Raw genomic sequence first — 24,448 nt, forward strand, 5'->3', positions numbered from 1 at the left:
AAGACGATGCTTTCGATCAGGAGAAATCCCAATGTTACAAAATAGTGCGTAAGCTTTGGAGTTATGCAGAACTCTATGGGGAGGGCAAGAGTCCAGTAGCACCTTAAAGACTGACAAAAATATTTCCTGGTAGGGTATGAGCTTTCGTGAGCCACAGCTCACTTCTTCAGATACCACGTCTTCGTATCTGAAGAAGTGAGCTGTGGCTCACGAAAGCTCATACCCTACCAGGAAATATTTTTGTTAGTCTTTAAGGTGCTACTGGACTCTTGCCCTTTTCTACTACTGCAGACAGACTAACACGGCTACCCACTGTGAATTATCTATGGGGAGGGGCTGTGGCTCAGTGGTAGAGCCTCTGCTTGGCATGCAGAAGGGCCCAGGTTCAATCCCCGGCATCTCCAGTTAAAGGGACTAGGCAGGTAAGTGATGTGAAAGACCCCTGCCTGAGACCCTGGAGAGCCGCTGCCAGTCAGAGTAGACAATACTGACTTTGATGGTGTGTGTGTAAGTGCCATCAAGTTGCTTCCGACTCATGGCGACCCTATGAATCAAAGTCCTCCAAAATGTCCTATCTTTGACAGCCTTGCTCAGGTCTTGCAAATTGAGGGCTGTGGCTTCCTTTATTGAGTCAGTCCATCTCTTGTTGGGTCTTCCTCTTTTCCTGCTGCCCTCAACTTTTCCTAGCATGACTGTCTTTTCCAGTGACTCTTGTCGTCTCGTGACGTGACCAAAATATGACTGCCTCAGTTTAGTCATTTTACCTTCTAGGATCAGTTCAGGCTTGATTTGATCTATAACCCACTGATTTGCTTTTTGGCAGTCCACGGAATCCGTAACACTCTCCTCCAACACCACATTTCAAAGGAATCTATTTTCTTCCTATCAGCTTTCTTCACTGTCCAGCTTTCACATACATAGTAATAGGGAATACGATGGCATGAATTAATCTAGTCTTGATGGCCAGTGACACATCCTTACACTTCAAAATCTTTCTAGCTCCTTGATGGCTGCCCTTCCCAGTCTCAATCTTCTGATTTCTTGGCTGCAGTCTCCCTTTTGGTTGATGGTGGAGCCAAGGAATGATACCGGTAAGTCTTGAACAATTTCAATTTCCTCATTGCCAATCTTAAAGTTGTGTAATTCTCCTGTAGTCATTACTTTTGTTTTCTTGATGTTCAGCTGTAGTCCTGCTTCGGCATTTTCTCTTTGATGGACCGAGCGTCTGATTCAGTATAAGGCAGTTTCATGTGTTCATGTGATGAAAAACAGAACGAAAGGGGTAGGGGAAACACATGTTCAGCCTCAGCGGGAAAGCTCTCTTATCCTCTTCTTTTGGACTAGGATCTGGGAGACCCACGTTCGAATCCCCCCAGCGCCACGGAAGCTCACTGGGAGACCTTGATCCAGTCACTCTTTTTTCAGCCTACCCTACCTCACAGGGTTGTTTGTTGTGAGGACAATGGCCACTTTTGCATGGGAGGTTTGGCCTTAGATTTGCTGCTCTCTAGATGCACATTTCCCCCCATCTGAATTCGCAAAACTCTGCATGGGGGTCTTATTTTTGAGTTCTGAGAATTCGGATGGGGAAAAATGTGCATCTGGACTAGCATGGCAAATCCAAGGCAAAACCTCCCATCCATACACGGCCATCGTTGCACACTGCTTTGGGTCTCCCTTGGAGAGAAAAAGTGGGGTATAAAAGTCTATGTTGAACAAAGGCATTAAAAAAGAGGGAGCAGAGGAAGCGTCATGCAGAATTAATTAACCTGAGGTGTTCTTTTCCCCAAGAATAGGCAGCTTAATGTAATTAAGTCTGTCTGACACTTCCTGTACTCTCTCCAAAGGCCGGTACCCAGTGGCAGATAGAACAACTGCTCTACTGCATCTATAATGTATTTTTTCCCTCCACTACCCCCCCACCTTTGACATGTAGCTGGGGGAACTCCCAACACTTGCTCCCTCTAAAGTGTGATGTTTTTGAAAGACGCTGATCAAAGTATTACTTGTGCTTTGGGATTTAGAAAGAAAAAAGGGGGGATTTCTCAGGAAACTGGTAGTCCTGGGTTCAAATCCCAGTGGTGCCTTATTTAGGGGAGGGGGTGTGGCTCAGTGGTAGAGAATCTGCTCGACATGCAGAAGGTCCCAGGTTCAATCCCCGGCATCTTTAGTTAAAGGGACTAGGCGATGTGATGTGAAAAACCCCTGCCTGAGACCCTGGAGAGCCGCTGCCGGTCTGAGTAGACAATACTGACTTTGATGGACCAAGGGTCTGATTCAGTATAAGGCAGCTTCATGTGTGTGTTCATTGCCTGTCTCTGCATAGACGCTGGACTTCCTTGGTGGTCTCCTATCCAAATAGTAACCAGGGCTGACCCTGCTTAGCTTCTGACATCTGACCAGGTCAGGCTAGCCTGGGCCATCCAGGTCACGGCTGGACTAGAGTAGGTCCGCTTTTTCAGATGCTCTGATCCATAAAAATTCTAGTCCACAAACAGTTATGCTGGAATAAAATCTTGAAGGTGCCGTGAAAGTCCTATCTATCTGCATACCAGGAGCCCAGCAACTGCTGAGAGGTCCTCCCAATACACGTTGTTCTCCTCCAAGAAGTCATTTTAGTATTCATTTTCTGAATTTGTAAGTAAGTTGCGCCAAGTATCGAATGCATGACAGGATAAAGGAACTTCATTTCCTGTTTCTAGGAGATAACAGCAGAGGGTGCTAATGTCCAACATTTGCTGGTTCCTTTTATCATTTGTTGGATTCAAATAAATAAATAACAGAACTTGGATCCAAGGCCTCACCGACTAGCTGGAGAATTTTGAAAGAGATTATGCTCAACAGTCTTTTTCTCTCTCCCCCCCACCCCGCTCTTTTTCAAACAGACGTAACTCCAAGCACCTGTTTTTTCCCTTAAAGAAATACACAGACAAGGATTTCAAACTGCGTTTTCTAAAGCGCCACTGGATCTCAGAGATTCCCCCGTGTTGCAGTCATGGGGGGAGGGGGCACATGGATCTCATTGCAAGTAAGATCTCTGCTGCACTTCCCTTGTTCAAGCCGGAAACAGAGGCACAAGACACCCTTTGTCATGTTATGAAGTGGCTCATGTCTAGACTCGGATTCTTTGCTTTCTTTCCCTGACGAGCAGTATTGATATGGAAGGGCAGGGCTGAATTAATCACCAACCGAGCATTCTCCGGAGCAAAGCCCAAGCCAGGCTTGTGAGACATTGTATGGGACATGTTTTTCTGTCCCCGTTGTTGCCAGGATAGAGAGATCAGTTGTCAAACGAGGGAAGGGTGCCTTTGTGTGCGATTTTGCCAGTGTAAACGTGGGGAAAGAATGCTGGTTACGGTTGAGACGGAGGGGCTATTCAAAACAGCATTAGGCTCCCAGCCACAATCCTTAATTCAGTATTGTGGGTTTGGGGCCCAAATAATCTCAGGCCGTCCAGTAATCAGAGTGGATTCTGCAATGCAGGTATCATAATGATTGTCAGTTTAGGTTCCTCTTCCTTCCAGTTGGAAAGGCCTCCAGTCCAAATGTGGTGTAGTAGCTATAGTGTCAACTTGTTGTTTCCTTTGCCTGTTCTCTCATCAATTGATGGAATAGAATTTAGCAGGTTTTTTTTTTAATAAGATAGTCATCGATCCGTTGGCGAGTGTGGTTAGGAAGAAGACAGCGAAAAAGTAACAAAAATGGGCATTGGATGTGTGAGACTGTAATCTATTTATTAAGCATTTTGGAAACTCAGGCCATTTATGCAGGGTCAATGTTGATGCTCGCTCAAAGTTCTTTTTATAAATGCGACCTTTAAAATGCCTATTCACGTTCCCGACGCAAAAGGAGAAATTACACACACACACATACACTCGCCTGCTCCTTCGTTCCTTCCATTAGCAACCACCATTTGCATAGCTAACAGCACAGCTGTGATTTTGCATGCTTCCTTGGGGGGATTCTTCGATGCAGGGGCGGAGCAAACACAAAAGGTCGCATTAAAGGGCCTCTTAAGAAATGTGAAGCAGATACGCGTCGGCTTCACAGTCACTTCCTGAATGACGGTTCAGAGTGGAAAACTAAAAAAAAATCTGCGGGGCACTTCAGCCTGGAACGCGCTGCTAATTACCAAGCATAAATGGCCTTAGTGTTCTGGCCTCTTCCCAATCCAATGAATGATTGTTATCTAACTGGTAGAATTTGAAACAACACTTTATGTCTGTCCCTGTTCAGATGACATGATTTGCCAGGGAGAGGAGGAAAGAGCAGAATGTGGGCAGTTAGAATTGGGGGGGGGGAGTGGTTAGAGAAGTAGGTGCTTGTGGCCGACGAAAGTAAGGTGACATTTTCCCCCCAGCATCTTTGAAAAACAGGAGCTTAACTCATTTGGGAGTAAGCCAAGTTGCACACTGTGGGATGTGCTTCCAAGTATCATCGTCATTCCTTTAATGGCATAAAATCACAATACAAAGGGTTACAAAAACGAATGGAAATATTAAAATGTAGCCTTTTCAAAACGGTTAAAAGACAATTATATCGAGTAGGGCTGTTAATTGTTGCTTCCAAGTAAACAGTCCCATGATTGGGTTGCAGCCCTATGTAGACTTACTGAAGCCCCACTAGTTAACACATTAGGGCTTGCTCCTGGTAAATACAAGTTAAGCTCTGTACAGGTTGGATTCCCAAAGGAACACATGTTTGGCAGTCAACAGGAAGAAGTTTTGCATTCACAGGATCCGGAAGGGCCCTTTGGCATTACAATCACAGCTTTGGGCTCTGGTTAGACGCCTCCCGGCTCTTTCAAATGGCTGCTTACATGCAGAATTTTAAGAGCTCTCCTCCATGGGCAGTTTCTCTGCAGGTGGGCAGATTCCTGTGTCTGTTGAACTCCTGGTTTTCACACAACCTTCCAAGCACATAGGAGACATAGGCTGGCCCCCATTTTCCCATCCGCAGCTCGATTTGTGCTTTTCTGAGTAGAGGACACGATGCTGTTAAAGATGGTGCCCACAACTCCTGTGCCTATATTGACATATTTATATTATGCTTTCCTTCCCAGTGGGCACCCAAAATGGCTTACATCATTCCCCTCTCCTCCATTTTATCCTCACGACAACCCTGTGAGTAGGGTTGCCAGCTCCGGATTGGGAAATACCTGGAGATTTTGAGGGCACAGCCTGTGGGTGGGCTTTGGTGAGGGGAGGGACTTCAATGTCTTAGAGCAGGGGTGTCAAATATAAAGCTGGAGGGCCGGATCCTGCCCCTTGAAGAAGAAGAGTTGGTTTTTGATGTGCCGACTTTCTCTACCACTTAAGGGATACTCAAACAGGCTTACAATCACCTTCCCTTCCCCTCCCCACAACAGACACCCTGTGAGGTAGGTGGGGCTGAGAGAGCTCTAACAGAGCTGTAACTTGCCCGAGGACACCCAGCAGGCTTCGTGTGTAGGAGTGGGGAAACAAATCTAGTTCACTAGATTAGCTTCTGCCACTCATGTGGAGGAGTGGGGAATGAAACCAGGTTCTCCAGATCAGAGTCCACCGCTCTTAACCACTACACCACGATGGCTCTCTTATCCCGCTCTTATCCAGCCAGCAAGCCAGCCATGCCCCCACTCCTGATCTGGCCTAGAGAGGCATGGCCTGGCCTGACCAAGTGACATTTATGTCATATCAGGCCCTCGTAACAAGTTAGTTTGATACCCCTGCCATAGGGGGTTACCGCACTTGTATTCCCAGCGATGTATTAAGAGTTCGAAAATGTTATAAAAAATACTGTTCGCACTTTCTATGTATACCCACTAATGTATTAAGAGTTTGAAATTGTTATAAAAAATACTGTTCGCACTTTGTTTGGCCCCTTTAGCTGTGAAGACGTCTTCCAACCATTTATAAGCCGTGGTATCCAAAAACCCTTTTAAGGCAATGTTTTTTATAGCATTTTCAAACTCTTAATACATCACTGGGAATACAAAGTGCGGTAACCCCCAGAGTCCAATTGCCAAAGCGGCCATTTGCTCCAGGTGAACTGATCTCTATTCATGGCTACTAGCCAAAATGGATACTAGTCATGATGCATACCTATTCTCTCTGGTATCGGAGGAGCATGCCTATCATATTAGGTGCTTTGGAACACAGGCAGGATGGTGCTGCTGCAGTCGTCTTGTTTGTGGACTTCCTAGAGTCACCTGGTTGGCCACTGTGTGAACAGACTGCTGGACTTGATGGGCCTTGGTCTGATCCAGCATGGCCTTCCTTATGTTCCAGCCACCACCTGGAGGTTGGCAACCCTACCTGTGACATAGGTTAGACTGAGCGTGACTGGCTCACGGTTACCCAGAGAGCTTCCATGGTTGAGTCAGGGGGATTCTAACAGGGTCTCCAGGAGGTATTCCGACACTCTAACCAATAGACCACTGGCTCCCCACAAGGAGTCTGTTGTTCAAGCCCCCCCTCGCACTTTGTTTACTTCATTTGTATCCTGCCTTTCTCCTCAATGGGGACCCATTGATTGGGAAATACCTGGAGTTTATATCATTCCCCCTTGCCACCATTTTATCACGCAGCTTCCTTGGCAGATCTCACAGGTAGGGTTGCCAGGTCTCTCTTCCCCACCGGCGGGAGGTTTTTTGGGCGGAGCCTGAGGAGGGCAGGGTTTGGGGAGGGACTTCAATGCCATAGAGTCCAATTGCCAAAGCGGCCTTTTTCTCCAGGGGAACTGATCTCTGTCGGATGGAGATGTTGTAATAGTGGGAGGTCGCCGGGTAGTACCTGGAGGCTGGCAACCCAACTCACAGGGTTGTTGTGAAGACAAACGAGGCTCAGGAGAACTATGCAAGTCACCCTGAGCTCCCTGTAGGGAGGAAGGGATTAAACTGTGCTCAGAGAATTAAGAGCCTCATAATTCAACAAGCGAAGCAGGTTCCCCCCCTTCCACACACACAAACACCATTTCCGTCCATGGAACTCCCTCCACCTATGCTTTAAAAGGCAACCCTGCAAGCAGAAGGGGGGGGGGGGAAGAGACATCTTCTAGCTTCTTTCAACTTTTATTGGAGGGGCTGTGGCTCAGTGGTAGAGCATCTGCTTGGCACGCAGAAGGTCCCAGGTTCAATCCCCGAGCATCTCCAGTTAAAGGAACCAGGCAAGTAGGTGACGTGAATAGACCTCAGCCTGTGGTTCTGAGTAGACAATAGTAACTTCAACAGACCAAGGGTCTCATTCAGTATAAGGCAGCTTCACGTGTTCATGCGCAGAAAGCACGATGGTTTTTGACAGAAGGGAGAATTTTTTTAAAAAAAAATATTTAAAAAATATTTATATTTATATATTTATATATATATATATATATATTTTAATCTTTCTTTTATTTTATATTTATTCTTTATCTAATACTATTCATATTTATTTTTATATTTATTGTAATCTTTATTTTTATCTTTTATTTTACATTTATTCTTAATTTATTTATCTAATACTATTCATATTTATTTTTATATTTATTGTAATCTTTATTTTTACCTTTATATTTGATATTTATTCTTAATTTATTTTTAAAAAAATATTTTTAAAAATAATTATTTTAAAAATAATATATATTAAAAATTTATATATATATATATATATACACACACACACACACATTTTAAAGTTTTTTTTTAAAAAAAAAATCGGTGTTTTCCAACCGTCCCTCCTTCCCGCTCCGCACATGGAGGATTCCTAACCGCCCGAGACTGTGACCCCTGAGAGAGCGAGAGAGAGAGAGCGAGAGAGACCCGCCCACTTCTCGGGCGTTTACACACACACGCAGCCACACCCGCCTTCTTCCCCTCCTGCGCGCGCACACGCCCCTCTCGGCCGTTGCTCCGGGGCACGCACGCGACCGGGCCCCGCCCCTCGCTCCTTCCTCCTCCTCCCCGCCCGCGAGCCCCCCCCTCCTCCGCGCGTGCTGACGAGGAAGAGGGCGGAGGCGGACGAGGAGCCCAGCCGCCGCCGCCGCCCGCCTCGCCCCTCCCTCCCTCCCCTCAGTCGCTGCCAGACGTTGCCGGGGCGGCTTCTCCCCCCCCTTTCTTCTTCGCCTCACCCCCGCAGGCGCGCACATTTCTCCGCGGGCACCCGAGAGTCGTCCCTCGCCGCCGCCGCCTCTTCCTCTCCCTTCCCTTCGCCGCCGCCAGCGCCCCTCAGCTCCGGCCGCCATGAACCCCAGCTGCGCCCGCTGCGGCAAGATCGTGTACCCGACCGAGAAGGTGAACTGCCTCGACAAGGTGGGTGCTGCGATGGGGGGGGGGGGGAGAGGAGACAGGCCGCAGGTGGGGGAGCGGCAACCGACCTGTGGGACGGAGTGGGGGGGCAGGAAAGGGGCGTTGTGGAATTGAGGGAGGGGAAGGGGGTCGGGTAAGGAAGAGCGGGGGGGGAGGGTCATTTAAGGGTTACTGAAGGAGGGGAAAGGTGGACGGGGGTTGGAGAAGGGAGGGGAAAGGGTTTAACTTGGGTGGGTTGGGGAAGGGGGAAGTTTGGGTGGGTTGGGGTGGAGAAGGCAGGGTAAGGGGTAATTTGGGGGTGGTGGAGAAGGCAAGGGAAGGGGTGGGTTGGGAGTGGAGGAGGCAGGGGAAGGGGGTAACTTGGGGTGGGTTGGGGGTGGAGAAGGAAGAAAAACGGTTTAACTTGGGTGGGTTGGGGTTGGGTAAGGAAGGAGAAGAGGTAACTTGGAGTGGTTTGGAGGTTGGAGAATGGAGGGAAAGGGGGTAATGGGGTCGGAGAAGGGAGGGGAAAGGGTTTAACTTGGGTGGGTTGGGAAAGGGGAAAGTTTGGGTAAGTTGGGGTGGAGAATGCAGGGGAAGGGGTAATTTGGGGGTGGAGAAGGCAAGGGAAGGTGTGGATTGGGAGTGGAGGAGGCAGGGGAAGGGGGTAACTTGGGGTGGATTGGGGGTGGAGAAGGCAAGGGAAGGGGTGACTTGGGGTGGATTGGGTGTTGGAGAAGGGAGAAAATCAGTTTAACTTGGGTGGATTGGGGTTGGGTAAGGAAGGAGAAGAGGTAACTTGGAGTGGATTGGAGGTTGGAGAATGGGAGGGTAATGGGGTCGGAGAAGGGAGGGAAAGGGTTTAACTTGGGTGGGTTGGGGGTTGGGTGAGGAAGGAGAAGGGGGCAACTTGCGGGTAGGGAAAGGGTAACTTAGAGATGGATAAGGAAGAAGAAGGGGGCAACTTGTGGGTGGGCTGGATAAGGGAGGGGAAGGGGGTGCTGGAGGAAACTGGCAGGGAAGCAATGCAGGCCCCAAAGTGAGGAATGCGGGAAGGAGAGTTGGAGGCGGTGAGAATAAGGAAGTGTGTGAAAGGCGCAATGGGAGGGGAAGGGGGGCCTTTGGGGGTGAAGGAGGGCGAGGTGCCTGGGAGAAGGGAGGGGGTAGGCTGGGGGGGCTAACAGGTTGCTGTATGAAGACAACAAGTGCAGAGTTCTGGTGGGACCATAGAGGGGCTGAATAAACAGGGTGTGTGTGTTGTTAAGGTGCATTTAGTGGTGTAAGTGACAAGGAAATCACTTTTGAGGCACACCAGAGGAATGGGGTGTGGAGGCTGTGTTTTGTGGTTTTGTTTTTGTTTTGCCTGGGGAGGATAACTGGTTTGCTTTAGGTAGGTGAAAGATAATGGTTTATATCTGGCCTGCGTCAGTCAGGAATGCAATTTAGTGGTTGACTTTTGGGGGGGATTATAGAAAGAGGCAGAATAGGAAGGGTTTGATAAGACTGATGATGCGTGGTAACAGCTGGTTCCTCTGGGGATGAAGTGACTTGGTAGGTTGCAGATGTTTGGTCCCACATATGTCATTGAGCTGTGATAAGCTGTGGGTGGGGGTGGGGGTAATTTCCCTTCTGGTCAAAAGGCTAGGCAGCTAAGATTTTCGATGGAATGGGAGTCAGGGGCTAGAATAACTGGGAATTAACACATTGTAACCACACCAATGTCTTCCTTTTGGGAAATACCTGGTTTTAGGGGACAGAAACAGAAGACTGTTCTGCAGTCCTTAAGCATGCAGTATCAACAGGACAAATGACAGCAAGTGTGTATATAAATCTTATACCTGCACCCTTTTAGATTTCTATTTTCCCTGTGAAGGATGGCTACCAATGCAGACCTTCCATATTAGAGTATTCTCCTTTAGAAGGAAGTTGTGTGAGTTGAGCTCACCTAAATAAACATAGCACGCCCCAAACCTGACTTTTTCCTGCCTCTTTTCTTTGTTAAGCTGCTGGTAAGTTCAGTACATGTATGTTTGCTTACATTTCTAATAGTGTTTCTTCTCTATTTTCTAAGAGTGGCGTAAAAAAGACTGCTGGAGAACAGCACCTTCTCGATTCCTCTATTTTATGTTGCAAAGGAAAAAAAACATGGAACAACTGAATTGGTGTTGGGAATGTTCCAGATTTGATTGCCAAGGTCAAAAAAGTTTTTGAACTGCCTTGATGGCTGTTGGTATGAAAAAAAATACGTGTCATTGCCACATTTTCTGAATTTTTTCTTCAGTGTTTTAAAATTTGCTCCTGATGAACCATTAACAGATTTTTTCTAGTGCTTATTTTATTCTACAGTTACAAACACAGTTGGGTGTCTCAGCAGACAAAATGAAAAGAAAGATTCTTAGGGAATAACTAGCTCTCATCTTCTTTACATTATAGTCTGGTCTCCTGCCTCCACCTTTCAAATTGATTGTTAGTGTTTTTAACTTTCAGAACTTCAAATTGGTTTTATAAATCTCTTGTAAGAATTGATTCCTTGTTGTGCAGTTATGGTAGCTTCCAAATATATTAAATTTCAGTCTCTTACCTGTAGTACCCCATAGTTTAGGAGAAATCAGTTGTGTGTGTTTGTCAGTATCAAAATAACATAATTACACTGTGCTGCCACCCCAGTGAAAATGTCAGTTCTGGTTTGTGTCTTGGTTGCTGATACCTGCATTTGAGGGTTGTTACCTCCAGGCAGATCTCTGTGTGGCTTGTCTTTTATATGAAAAGGGAGATGTCTCAACACAAGATTCCAAAATAAAGAGGTTCTGCGTCTTGCCTTCCTGCCATATTCTGGGTGAGCTGATGGTCATGCTAGATGTGATCATGGCAAAACAAGTTGTTAAACCCCAGTTTCCTCAAGGGTACATAGAGAGGGCTGTACCCTGCCTATGGCTACCACTTAACTCCCTGTAATGGTGTTTGAGCTTGGCTGAGGGGAAAAAACGCACCTAGGGGATCAGACTGTGGAGAAGTAAGCTACAGATGAGAGAGAGCTTAGCCTTGCCCAGCTTCTTGTCCCTTTTTTGCTGTAAGAATAAGTCTTGGGTTTAAAAGAATCAGGTTTGCCATCATTATCTAACTGGAGCTTGAGTTCCTTATCTGTTGAAAGCTTCCTGTGGATAGACAGTTGTCAAGTATGGATGTGGTTCCTTATCCCTCTGAAAAAGAGGATGCTCTGTGTAGAGGTCTCTGGATTTAAAGGAAAAGCAGGAACCAAAGTACTGAGTAGCGGCTGCCCTTTTCTGTGGGTAGCTTGCATCTTATAGTTGTGTGCATTTAGTAATTACCCTTGTATTTCCTCCCCCCTCCCCTCACTGAAAGGTCAAAATTCTTAGGTACTTAGTTAATATAGTATCAGGATCTGGGATTTTTCCAGTGCTGCTTATGCTGTACACCACTTTTCTTGACAGTGGCAAGGTGTACAGAACTATTGCCATGTTAGGGTTGTTAATATATATGTGCCTAGGAGCCCCGTGGAGCAGAGTGTTAAACTGCAGTAATGCAGTCAAAAGCTCTGCTCATGACCTGATTTTGATCCCGACGGAAGTTGGTTTCAGGTAGCTGGCTCAAGGTTGACTCAGCCTTCCATCCTTCCGAGGTCGGTCAAATGAGTACCCAACTTGCTGGGGGTAAAGGGAAGATGACTGGGGAAAGCACTGGCAAACCACCCCGCAAACAAAGTCTGCCTAGGAAATGTCAGGATGTGATGTCACCCCATGGGTCAGGAATGACCCGGTGCTTGCACAGGGGACCTTTACCTTAGGAGGTAGAGGAGTCTCACTCCAGTATTGATTGTTGCTGAGATTTCTTGTGTAAACTGTAGACAGTGAGAACCCTTTCCTTTAACACAGTAGTGGGATATAATTTAACAGTGCAAGATAGCCAGTAGCCACCTTGACCTAGTTCTATTCAGAGCAAGCTGTTCTGGTTTTCATTTTTAGTCAGAATTGAACTTACTTTTTGGAAGTACTTCCAAAGGGGAGTAGAAGAAGGAAAGGATCTATCTCAAGTTTACACCTCTGACAGGTGCCCCCCCCCCGCCCCACTGCAGATGAGTTCAACTCAAGTAGAGATTCCTATGGAACTCAGTCATATGTTTGGAGTTCCATGTGTTCTGAATTATTTTGGGACTTCGCCTGGGTACCAGGTTGAGCATTGCTGCTTCAGGTGATCTTTCTGCTGGTACTAAATTGTGCCGTGTAGACTCCCTTGATCAGCTCACATCGTGACTATATCCAGTTGCTTAGATCATAAGCCATGTAAATTGAAAACTGCATTAGACAGATGTTACAGGGGGAAATGTTAATACATTATGATTCACTTCCTTATAGGGAGCTAACTGACACACGTTATATACAAAACTTCACTTTAGTTTGATTTTCTGTAGTGAGCAAACCCCTATCCTATCAGCTTTATAGATAACACATTTCATGTAACTCCCACTTCCTGGTATTGTACATAGTTGGTATTGTGATTTTGGTGGCTTTATTATAACTGCAATTGGTAGGTTATTTTAAAAAGTGTTTGGGGAAACTTCTGGCTGTAGTATTTTAAACATTCACTTCCACTGTGAGGTGTTTTTAAGGACTAATCTTATTCAAATCAGAACTGAGTTTTTTGAATGGTCTGGAATGTGGGATATAAAGTGGTGCTTGATAATTTTGTAGAAACTACTTTTTGAAACCACAGCTAATTCAGTGGCACATTATTGGTGTACCTTGTATTCGGCCATAAAATCCTGATTGAATTAGAAGTGATGATAAGCTGTATTTTACATACCAACTGTTTTATAATTTTTTTCCTCCTCTTTTTTCTAATGAACATTTGAGGTGGATTAGAATTACCAGAGAGCCAGTGTGGTGTAGTGGTTAAGGTGTCGGACTAGGACCTGGTAAATCCAGGTTCAAATCTCTACTTGCACCAGTCCTCACCCTGACTCTGGCTAGTATTTGGATGGGGGACCTCCAAGGAGTATCAGGCAATGGCAGGCAATGCGGAGGCAGGCAATGGCAAACCACTTCCAAACGCCTCTTGCCTTGAAAACCCTACGAGATCGCTATAAGTCAGCTGTGACTTGACAGCCATGTTTATAGCAGTATTTACACAAACACACGCTGTGTTGGGGATATCTGTGTTAGCTACGTCAAGAAATGGTGTTTGATTTCTGTATTAATCTTGCATGGTGTGAAGTACTGTCCTTTCATCTTTTTTCTTTTGGACTGTATTGGGTGGAGTTGTATGAAGATTCTTTTTTGTGCCTGTGCTTTCTACAATTTAGATGTACCCACATTCTCTGGTGAGCAAAGGGGCTTCCAGTATGGGAAGAGTGAAGTCCATTCTAATTTTCACACAGATAAGCAGTGGAGGCATATGTTTTTAGTTCCTCCTAACTTTAACTGATCTCAAATAGTTCAGAGATTTAAAAAAAATACAGACTAACCAGTTAACAAATGTTCTTTAACATCTAGAGCACTGTACACAGTGTAGACCAGGGGTCCCCAACATGATGCCTGTGGGTGCCACGGCACCCGCCAACACCTTCTTTTGGCGCCTGCCAAGTGTTTTTAGGAAGTGAGTGGGGACGGGTAGGACTTGTGCCCAGCAAGGCTTCTGATTCACTACTGGAGATTTGATTGGCTGTGCAGATTTTTTAAAATGTTGCTTTGGCAGCAGCTGCCTGCACAGCACAAGGATCTACTGCAGTTAAACTGTGGCAGTCATTTTGTGGCTGGCTCCTCCTCTTGCGGCAGCCATTTTGCTGTTGTACCCACCATGTTGTGTCAGAATTCCAAATGTCCCTACAGGCTCCATAAGGTTGGAGACCTCTGGTGTAGACCAGGGGTTCTCAATATACTGCTGTAGGAAAAGGGCCTCAAAGGAAATAGCTATGTGGTTACAAGCTCTCAAGTGGTACATACTTGGTGGCATACTGTTTTGCTGCTATTAATGACTTGAATGAGCAGTTTCTTCTTGGCTGTGTATTTTTGAAATGCAGTTTGCAAACTGCCTGAAGTCCGCATACATGCAGGAGGTGGGAAGGCTATTTGTGTCTCTTGGTGTCTCTTGGTGGTTTTGAAGAGCTATTTGTGTCTCTTGGTGTAGAAAAATTTGTTATTGCCTGAACGTCTGGATATTTTGCAATGAACAAAACAAATCTGCACAGGGAATCAATTGTACAATTTTGCCTACAAAAAAAGTCAGCAATATGAGGCCAGTTCTGCAAAGGCCAAAATTTTAGGTATACTTCACATGTCACTGTGTCAAGTCTTGGGTTTGGGGAGGAATTATCTTTACCTTTGAGTACTGCGGACCACAAAAAAGAAAAAAAACACAATACAGATCTTAAATGAAATAAAATGTCATGATAAGAGCGTGAAATTAGTTACATCACAGGGAAATGGAGAGAACAGGTTTTTCCTGCTGGGAACTTGAGCGGTCTGCTGAACTGAAGAATGTAGAAAATTTCTGCAAAAAGGAGTTGGTCGACAGGTGAAGGCGTAAATCCGTTGCCCTAGGCAGTCAAAGTGAGGAAGACATCCTTTGCTCCAATACTGAGTCATTACCTGCTTCTGTCATGTTGGGTTGTGGTGATATTTAAATATTGGGTGTGGCTCTTTAATTCACACCAGAATCTCCATAGTTGCTTCAGTGGTGGCTGCTAAGTATTCTGAACATGAGTGGTTTAAGAGTACTAAACCCAGCCATGCATTTGGACATTAAGCATAAGAGTGGTGTTTGCTGCCTGGTAATGATTGTTTTGCAAATCTGTAACCTTTGTACTTGATAAAGGAAATACTCCTGACTGGTTTTGAACAGAAAGAGGTCTAAAATCCAAAAAGGTGTGCTCATATGACCATTGATTCTACCTCACATGACATCCATTAATCTCGCCAGAATTGAGGCTTGTTCACTTCTGTTTAAAGCAAGTTTCTAATCCTCACGCCTATAGAGAAGTTGTGTTAGAGTGATTTATGAACCAGTCAAGGCTCTGTGGTTGTGGGATTTCTGGGCTTGTAACAGTGAATTAACCCGCACCTCCTGTGTTCTTGCCCATAGCCCTGTATGGCTTTTTGCTCGTTGCTGGAAGGGCGGGGAGGTTGTAGAACAACATGCGTGTCTATATTTTTATGTGGTTTTTCCTTGCCAAAATAAAATTGCTCCAATTTTTCTTTCTTAAAGCAATCTGCTTTTCGCATGTTATTTCTGAAATGTTGACTTTTTCTGAGTAAATCGTAAATGCTGTTAAATATTTTCCTTGAGAATGCCACATTTACAACACATTTTAAACCCCTGGATGTAGATAGCCCTGGAACCTCTGCCCCTCTCTGCACAGCTGCCAGTGAGCCTTCCTGAACATGTATATTGTAGTTCATGATGCCCAACATATACCCTGTGCTGTTAATCCTGAAATCTCTCAAACTCATCTTTAGAATTTGCTGTGTGTTTAAGGAAAAAGAAGAGACTGGTTAAATTTGCCTAGCTTGCATGAACAGGTTACATGAACCGGTGTTCAGGCTGTGGAAGTTGAAAGAAGTTAGGATGGACTTTCAGAAGGAGGAAGCATTTAGTGGAGATGCATGACTGTCTTCTGTTGTGAGCCACAAAACTTGGAATCTCTTGATGGCAACAGAGTTTGCCAGTTCATATTGTGATGCCCTTTTCAGGTGACGTATGTGATGGGCATTTTCCATTTGCTGTCAGTGCAGTTCTTGGTTGATGACAATGCTGCCTGTTACCCGTCTGCTTCCTCCTTAGTGCAGTGTGAAGCCAGAGGGCTCCTCTCAGCTAACTCATTTTAGTCTGGGGTTCCAGGGCATCAAAGAATCTCCTTCATCCTCACATCAGCAAAACAAAAACATTATTCCCTTTAAGTATGCATCTGGAAATTGAGGCTGCTCCTTCATCAATCTTTCATGAGGAGGCGCCATCTTCTGAGACCAGATGGGAAGCCTTAGTTGGCTTCAAAGTTACTGTAAAGGGAGACCTTCCTTGGCGTATCAAGATTGTTTCTTGTGCTAAGGCTGCATAAGGCAACTTCCTGTCTGATGAGAGGCCTCTTGCTGCAGCTGTGTAACAGGTTGCAAATATTTCCTTTTAAGGTTCAAACTTGTGTCAGTATAACAGTTTTCTTAGGGCTGACCAAATTGTGTAAGCTGGTAATGCTTGTTTCTTAAAAACAAACAAGTTGCGAGTAGCTGAACACTCATGAATATTGTCCCTAGTCTTTCATTAAACACAGTATTTTGGGTTGAGTAACCACAATAGAAAGAACCGTGAGTGTATTTCTTATCAGGCATTGTATGGTGTGGGGCACACTAAAAATAATCCTGCCTAGAATGCTAACCTTGCTCAAAATACCATTTCTAGACCAAATAACATCCTTCAGGTAGGAAGCAGTAGTCAAATTAGAAGGTGTTTTTTTTTTTTTTTTTTTGCATTTGTCAACTCTTGTTTCTCATTTCCCCCCCAGTTCTGGCATAAAGCATGTTTCCACTGCGAGGTCTGCAAGATGACCCTCAACATGAAAAACTACAAGGGCTATGAGAAGAAGCCATACTGCAATGCGTAAGTTGCTTATAATGCTACTGCCTCTTCCATTCTTGGTTGTGCTAAATGTGAAAAATATAATACAAGGGGTTGTGTGGATCAGTAAGCCTAAATGTTCGCGTGCTGGGCTTCCTTAGCAAAGGAAAGATGAGCAGGGCAACTGAGCTAATACCTGTACTTTAGAGCATCCTTAATCTTACTTGGTCTTCTGTCACCCTTCCAAAGCCTTGTCTGCCATGTGGATAGTATTTCTGTAGGAGTCCTTATATAATTAGCAGTACTAGGGTTCGGTGAGAATAGAGAGCACAGAATATCATGCTCTTTGATGGAATGTTCACAGTCTACGCATAGATGGTTAGGTAGAGAAGCAGAAAAGATTGTTTCCATTTTGGTGGGAGAAAATCCTCCATATTTCTTTTCTGAAATGAATGAAATGCTATTTTTTAAGGTGAGGGTTTACTCACTCAGAGTATAGACTATGATGATTTTTATGTAAACACCAGATTAGAGAATAATTGCTGTTTATACTGTAGACATAGGCTGTGTATTTTTTAGTATATATTTACTTAAATGGAACTAATTTCTTCCGCAATTAATGTGGTGGTAATACACTATTTAAGTGTTAATTGTTTTAGTTATAAAGTTTAAAAATGTATCTAAATAGGCTGCTAATCCTGGCATGAAGAAAACAGTAGCTATGTGTGCAAGACAGGAAACCATGCAAAACACAGTTGGTGCTTAAATATTGGTGTCCTCTGGAAACATCTACCATTTTCATAATGTATCTGCCATCAGAGTTGTATACTTGGAGATTTTTAAAAATCCAATATTGCTTATAATTCACATTGTACTGCATAAGGCCCTGGGTAAGAGCGTTTCACTTGGAAACAGAGTTCTAAAAATGTCAAAAGGGTACTGATGTTTTCTCCTAGCAGTGAAAACCTTGGTAATCGAATTTAGGTATTAATCCTCGAAAGCTTGTTGTTTATATCATCTGCTACATGAGTGAAAACACTTTAAACTGTTAAACGTCAGTAAACTCACATTGGTCTGCTCTGAAGACAGAAATAAGTGGCGGTATATAAACGTAAGAAATAGTAACACAAGAGACCAGAAACGCTGGGATTAATTGTGGTCTGCTGATATAAAACAACCTTGTGAGAATCCTGTGAAAGGAGTGACTGCTGCTACAGTCCTTAATCCATGCCTGCTGTTTGGCAACCTCAGAGATGGAAAAATTAATATTGCTCCACTGGGAGCATCTATGAGATTAACTTAGTGGTAACAAAAAGAATGAAACTATTTTCCGCTAACAAGGCGCATCCAGTTATCTCTGAATGCTGATAGAGGCCTTGTTTCGACATTTCCAGTTATGCCACCTACCATTACCTACTTAAGCTGTCCGGACATATGCGATGCTTCAGTTTATACTGATCTCTCTGACCTACATAGCTAAGAGGGACCAGCACCAACTGTGCATTGCCATGGGTTTTCCCCAGTGCGCTCTCTGTGTGTCTAGCGGTGTACCTGAATAAATGTAGCGTCTCCCAGTGGGAGAGGGGCTTCAATCTAGGAAAGTAAAGCCAGCCGCCCCCTCCCGACTCTCTAGTGGCCAAGATGGGTGTCCCCTCACCATAATGCAACTCCTTCAGGCTACTAGCACCTCGCCAAGCTTGGGTTTTCTGTTTCGCCTGCCTTCTCTATGAGAATGGGCTGTACTGTGAGCTACGTTCATATCCTGTTACTCATAAGGCAAAGAATGTAGACGCTGTTTGATGGGAAGATAAGGAATAATGGGACAGAGCCACAGGCTAGGGACTGCCTTTGAATAGGAATTTGGGAAGTGCACATACACAGGAGCAGTGTGATAGTTTTTGAGGACACCAAAGGTCCAAGTCCAGAGCAAGAAGGGAACAGGTCTGCCAGGCCCTCCCACCCCTAGACCCTATGCCCAGTTTTGCAGTGCAGAATTTGTCTTGCAACCCAAGGAGTGTAGCATGAAACTTTATTCTCAAGAGCCTTGGTTTTTGTTTGGTTTACTATTTATTGGTTTATTATTTAACATGGTTTATCTCTGAGTAATACAAAATGTTTAGCATGGAAAAAATCCTAAGTTAGTCATTAGTTGACTTTTAAGGAGTGTTTCCATTAATCAGGCAAGAATGTTTAAATTTTTTATTTTCAGTTAAAAATAAAACCACAAGTAGTGGGGGCACCATGTTTGAAGAACCAGTAGTCCCCTTTTCTTTTTCAGAAGGGAATTCCATTTTTAATATAATACTTGCTGACATATGTGCTTTTCTTAGATCTATTACCTTCTTATGCAAATATATTCAATTTAATATATTAAAACCTGCCTGATTGACTAAGAGTTCTTTAATTGGGTGGGGCAACCCGTAATTTTAACCCTAACAGCAGGAAAGACATACTTTGAAACACATAAGCAGTGCCCGAAAAGCTCTGTATGTGTGTAAAGTGCCGTCAAGTTGCAGCCGACCCTGTGGGGTTTTCAGGGCAAGAAACATTCGGAGGTAGTTTGCCATTGCCTGCCTCCGCAGGGGTTAAGAGAGTTTTGAGAGAACGGTGTCTGGCCCAAGGTCACCCAGCAGGTTTCTCTTAACCACTGTGCCACGCTGACTGAGGTATTGTTCCTTGTCCCATTCCTGTGCTTTTATTTATTTTATTCAATTTGTACCCCGCCCTTTCCCAACCCAAGTTGGGCTCAGGGCAGCTTCCAACACTATGTATCAGACATGAGTTAAAACACAAAATTAAAACAACATACAGATTAAAAGAAGGCCGATAATTTATACCTTCTGTAATAAATACTTTTCTAAAAGTGAGGGAGCCCATAGCAGTATTTCCCCTTCAGCCAGTGAGAAGCTTCAAGCAGAAGATTTGCTGGAAAGAGCCTAAAAGGAATATTCTAAGGCAGGGAGCCCCCTACATATTTACCCTCCGCCATAATATTTTGGCTAGGAGGGAGCGGGGTTCAGCTACGATAAATGCTGTCAAAGTCTCGTCTTAGGGGTTCCCAGTATTGCTCACAAGGCCCTCCTTTCTAAACAGTCTCCATAAAAACTGGAACTGCACAATGAAGTCCTATCATTCTCTGCGGAGCGTGGAGGAAAAAAAGGCCACGTTTATGCTGGCAGAAGTGAGCTTGTTTTTCCAAACATGCTTAACACAGGCTTTCTTCTATCCATGCTCTGGCTTCCTGCCAAGCTGGAAGCTTATTTCTCAGTGAGAGCAGTAGGAAGAAGGCTGGGCTTCCTCTCTGCTTTCTTGATGCCATACGGTAATCTGAACATAGCCTTCCAATGGGAGCCCTTGCTGTCTGATTGGGTCATCTGAGACTTTCCTGTTCTGATGAAGGGGAACGGGGCGTGTTTGCTCTGTTCTCAAGGGCTTCTTCTGTCAGTGGTCTCTAAAACTGAACCAGACTGATCAATGAAAACTTTCCTGGTTGAAAACTTGCCGCTGTCATGAACTTGCAAAGATGTCTTGAGGCAAGTTGCTAACTCTCAGCCTTGCTATTCCTTCTTCCCATCTGCAGTATGGGGATAAGGCTGATCTACCTTACAGGCTAGTTGTGAGGATTGCGATAAGGTAAGGTGTGGGTATGTGAGCCTCTGATGTAGGGAGCTTCAGGTAAGCAATTGTGGAAGTGCCTTAATAATTTGGGGAACCCTTCACACCTCAGATTGAGCAAGTTGTGTACAAATATCACATTTGAAACTTTCTTATAACCAAATTGTCTTGGTTTGTATCTACAAATTTCAGCCTGTAGTCAGCTTGGAAGCACTTTCACCATTTTAGGATACATTTCATTTACGGTACCTTTTGGAAAGGGAGAGATGTTTGTTTCTAGTAACTGAAAGGCTGTGACAACACAGCAGAACAAAATTAGCCTCAATAAATGTAATGCTCTTAATTCCACTGGTTAAAAGTTATTTTTGCTGCTTTAATTCATCTACCATTCATAGCTCCAGCCTTATTTGTGTCATAATCTGTACCATAGTTAAAAGGTTTCTGATTGCAGGGATTGAGTTTATTTAGATGCAGCATTAGGAGAATGACAGCTAAGTGATGGGTGAGTAAAATTTCCATTGGGTTTTAAATAATCCCCCCCACCCCACTGAAAATAAATGAGCAAACCTTTTCTTGGAAGGCGAGACTGCAGTAGGATTCGTCTTGAGAGAAGGAAAATTGTGAGCAAAACCTCTGTGAGGATGGTAGATTTAATAGTTGGCTTGGGGTTATAAAAGGCTTATGCAGCCATATTGGGCTAATTTTAGTTTTGAAGTGTGTTCTCTAAACGAGCGAGCATGTTATGGGTCAAGAGGGGCAGCTGAAAATGTAAACGGGCTCCTTAGAATGGATTCTGCTAAATACAGTTTAGATGTAGATCTTATTTTTGACCAAGAACTGTGAACATGAAATGCATTCATTTTTATAGTACCACCTGCCCCTCCCAAGCTGTCTGCCAGCAAAACCACAATCTTTTGGTTCTCCCACCTGTCTCTTCCACGAGCTTTCATACCAGCCAGGTTGCTACAGTGTTTTCAGTCAATGCCTCCTACCTTGTATCTATTGCTTCTTTGGAAATGAATACATATCCTGCCACTGCTGTACAGTACAACCATTGTACAGGATTGCATGAAAACATATCTTATTCTCCATTTGCAGTTTGTTGGGAAAGGGAGGAAAGGTTGACCATAAACCAAGGTGGACCAGATCTTGTTAAATCATAGAGGTATAAGCAAGCTTGTCCAAAGTGCATTGGAACAAGGAATTTTTCCTTCAATTCAAAAGGAAGGAAGTACTAGCATTGATTGGGACTGCTTGAATGTTGTGGTTAATGGGAGAGGCTGTCTTTCTTGCCTACACCCCACTGAACAGACCTTTTTTTCTTGAAATGCTGCAGAGTAGCTGTCAGGAAGCAAATGGCCTACTTGCACAGCCATTTCCTCTTCCTACCCCCCCCCCCCGGTGCCTAGGAGGAAGATGCAGCACTTCTTTCTGCACAACAGCTGTCTTAAAAATCAGTAATATATTTGTGGAGGGGGGGAGGGAATTTGCATCGGAGAGATGGTCTTGGCTGGCTGCCGTTCTTTTTTTCGTCTCTTACCAAGCTTTCTAGAAAGAATGCTATGGTGGAAATCCTAGTTTACCATGGGTGTGAGGGTTGCATCTGTGTTCTGTTTTGGCTCCAGTCACTTCTGTGGTGGCAGATGAGTCCTGTGAAAATGCTAGATGCTTCTAAATCAACAATTTAAGGGTATTGTTGGTGTAAACTGCAGAAGCTCAACCTCAGATCCACTGTTCACAATGGCTTAATGTAGACTTCGTAGGTTTTCATTGCCCAGTCAGGGTATGTTTGTATGGGAGCTATTCAACAGTACATGAAATGGGGCTCTAAATTCTAGTGCTGGAAGATTCGTATGTTCCTTATTCTGTGAGTGCTGAAATAGTTCTGGAGCTTGGATGTTCAGTGTCTGCTGACAGCTTGTCATTTTCGGTTCCTTTGGAAGCTGATGTGGCTGATCACTGAATTAGGAATAGTTTTATTTCTGTCACTGAGGACCAAAATACATAGTGAGAGCGCCCATTTTGTTTCCTGCACTGCAATTTGGGTGAGTTTCGCGCTGCTCCCTCACTGTGGTGCTCACCTGATTTTTTAGCTCTTACGCAAATATCCACTTGACCCTCTCAGGTGGCCCTGTATTCCTTGCAAGAAGCTTGAGGGTACAAATAGTGGTAGTTTGTAGAAACTAAGATCAACACACTTTGAGCCTGTGTTCTATGGAGTTTTCAAAGTTATCTTGAAACTGTGTGGTGTACCTATCTGAGCGTCAGCTTTGCTCTTAATTATTTTATGTTTTAATTTTATTTAAAATACTTATATTTTACAGTCTTACTGCTGTAGGGCCAAAAGAGAAGGAGCTTTGTGGAATTACAAGCATGACTATCTTTTTGCTTATGTACTTATGTACTTATTCCACAGTTTGAAAAATAGTAAATGCTTGATTGGCCATGCTCAGTGGCAGCTTGAGAAGACCATTCTGGAAGTGAATTCGGCTCTTCTTTAGTAACTTTGGAGTATCCTCCTATCTCTAGCCTTGGGGAAAAGGTGAGGGATGAGTAGTTGCACATTACCACCAGCTTTTCTGCCACTGGCTCTGAGCCTGGATATGTCACTGAAACTGCACATTATAGCTTTGGTTATTCTGCGCTAGATGAACGGGGAAATTATTCTCTAGCTTCTGGAAGTTGAAGGACACCCCCCGCCCCAAATCTCTGGATCGAGGAACATAGCAACCATGTTTTTCAAACAGAGGATCAGGCTTGCTTTTTAATTGCAGAGCGCTTCAGTGATGGTTTGGCAGACTGTTAAAGGCTGGCCCCTGTGCTGCCGTGTATGGGTACTAGAGGAGAGCTCTTACCAGTTATTCTAATAAATGAAATGAATGCCGGTAGCTTAGAGAAGAACTTGTTAAACTTTGTCTGTGTCTGATGTGTCCCCATTCACAGATTTTCACTCCCAAGTTATCCTCATATTGCTTACGTCCCACATTTTGTATTCTTAAAAGCTTGATGGGGGGAGGAACTGTTATTGCCTAGTAGCAGACTTCACACAAATGTCACCTCTTGCAGTGTGTTGGACTGAAGATTTCAGTAGAGCTGGAAAACTGCATTTTAAATAGCCTCACTTGTTGCAGTGGCTGCTTGAATATAGTTTTCAAAGAACTGAGCTTGTATGTTAATATTATTCTGTCCTTTATGTCTCCTCTTTAATGCTGAAACTTTCCCGTAGCCATCTGCTTACTAAGTGCCACATCTGTACCCTCAAAGTATGGTCACATGTTTGGTCTCTAGAGCCTTTGGTCAGCTAGAAGTATGATTTTCATGTGTTTTGTTTCTCAACTTTAGAGCTTCCTTTATCTCAAGGGCTTAGGACAGGTAAGGGCACAGCAGAACCAGAGAGGTCTGATCACAAGTGCTTGTAGCAGAGATAAAGGAAGAGGAAAATGAAAGAACTTGTGCATAATTGTATCACTTCTGAAGTTTTTTCGGGGGAAATTCAAAATGTATGATCATCTTGGTAGCTTTGAGACCGAACTTACCAGATTTGGGGGAAATACTGTTATTCAAATTTTGTGTGTAGAGTTGTTGACCTCACCACCAATAAAAACGTTTTATTGCAACTCCAGATGTTCTACTAGATTGTATTTCTACTTTGATTCCTTCCACCTCAGTGTTCTGAGAGGTAGGCATCTTTTCACCCCATGTAGTATTTTTGCCACATCTTTCTTGCTTGATAGAAAAAGAGTTACAGGTTCACCACCCTTCCCACTGTTGTGTAATGGGGGAGAGTTGAAGGTGCGTGGGTACATGGCTGACAGCAATTTGCAAACAAAGGAGGAGATAGGAATGTGTTTTGAGGAAGAACATAGATGATATTAAGACAGGAGTGTGATGGAACTGAGTCATGAACATGGCTTATGTGAAGAGGCAGCAGCCTGTTGGTTAAAACCCTCAATAGCTACTCTGATTACTATGTCTGCATCTCAGGAGGGCAGAAAAGATCTCACAACCACAAGTGCCAGTATTTCT

General features: G+C 44.2%; 1 protein-coding gene across 1 annotated transcript in view; it reads left to right on the top strand.

Moving 5' to 3' along the window:
- The window catches only part of LASP1 (LIM and SH3 protein 1), a 279,531-nt gene that overhangs the window by 222,256 nt on the left and 32,827 nt on the right, over positions 1-24,448 (top strand). The window contains exons 2-3 of the mRNA XM_056863255.1: positions 8,177-8,266; positions 16,755-16,849. Of these exons, the coding sequence (XP_056719233.1) occupies positions 8,198-8,266; positions 16,755-16,849 (164 nt within the window). The 5' untranslated portion in view covers positions 8,177-8,197. The remainder of the gene's footprint in view (positions 1-8,176; positions 8,267-16,754; positions 16,850-24,448) is intronic.

Source organism: Euleptes europaea, chromosome 18, assembly GCF_029931775.1.
Source record: "Euleptes europaea isolate rEulEur1 chromosome 18, rEulEur1.hap1, whole genome shotgun sequence".
Taxonomy (NCBI): Eukaryota; Metazoa; Chordata; class Lepidosauria; order Squamata; family Sphaerodactylidae; genus Euleptes; species Euleptes europaea.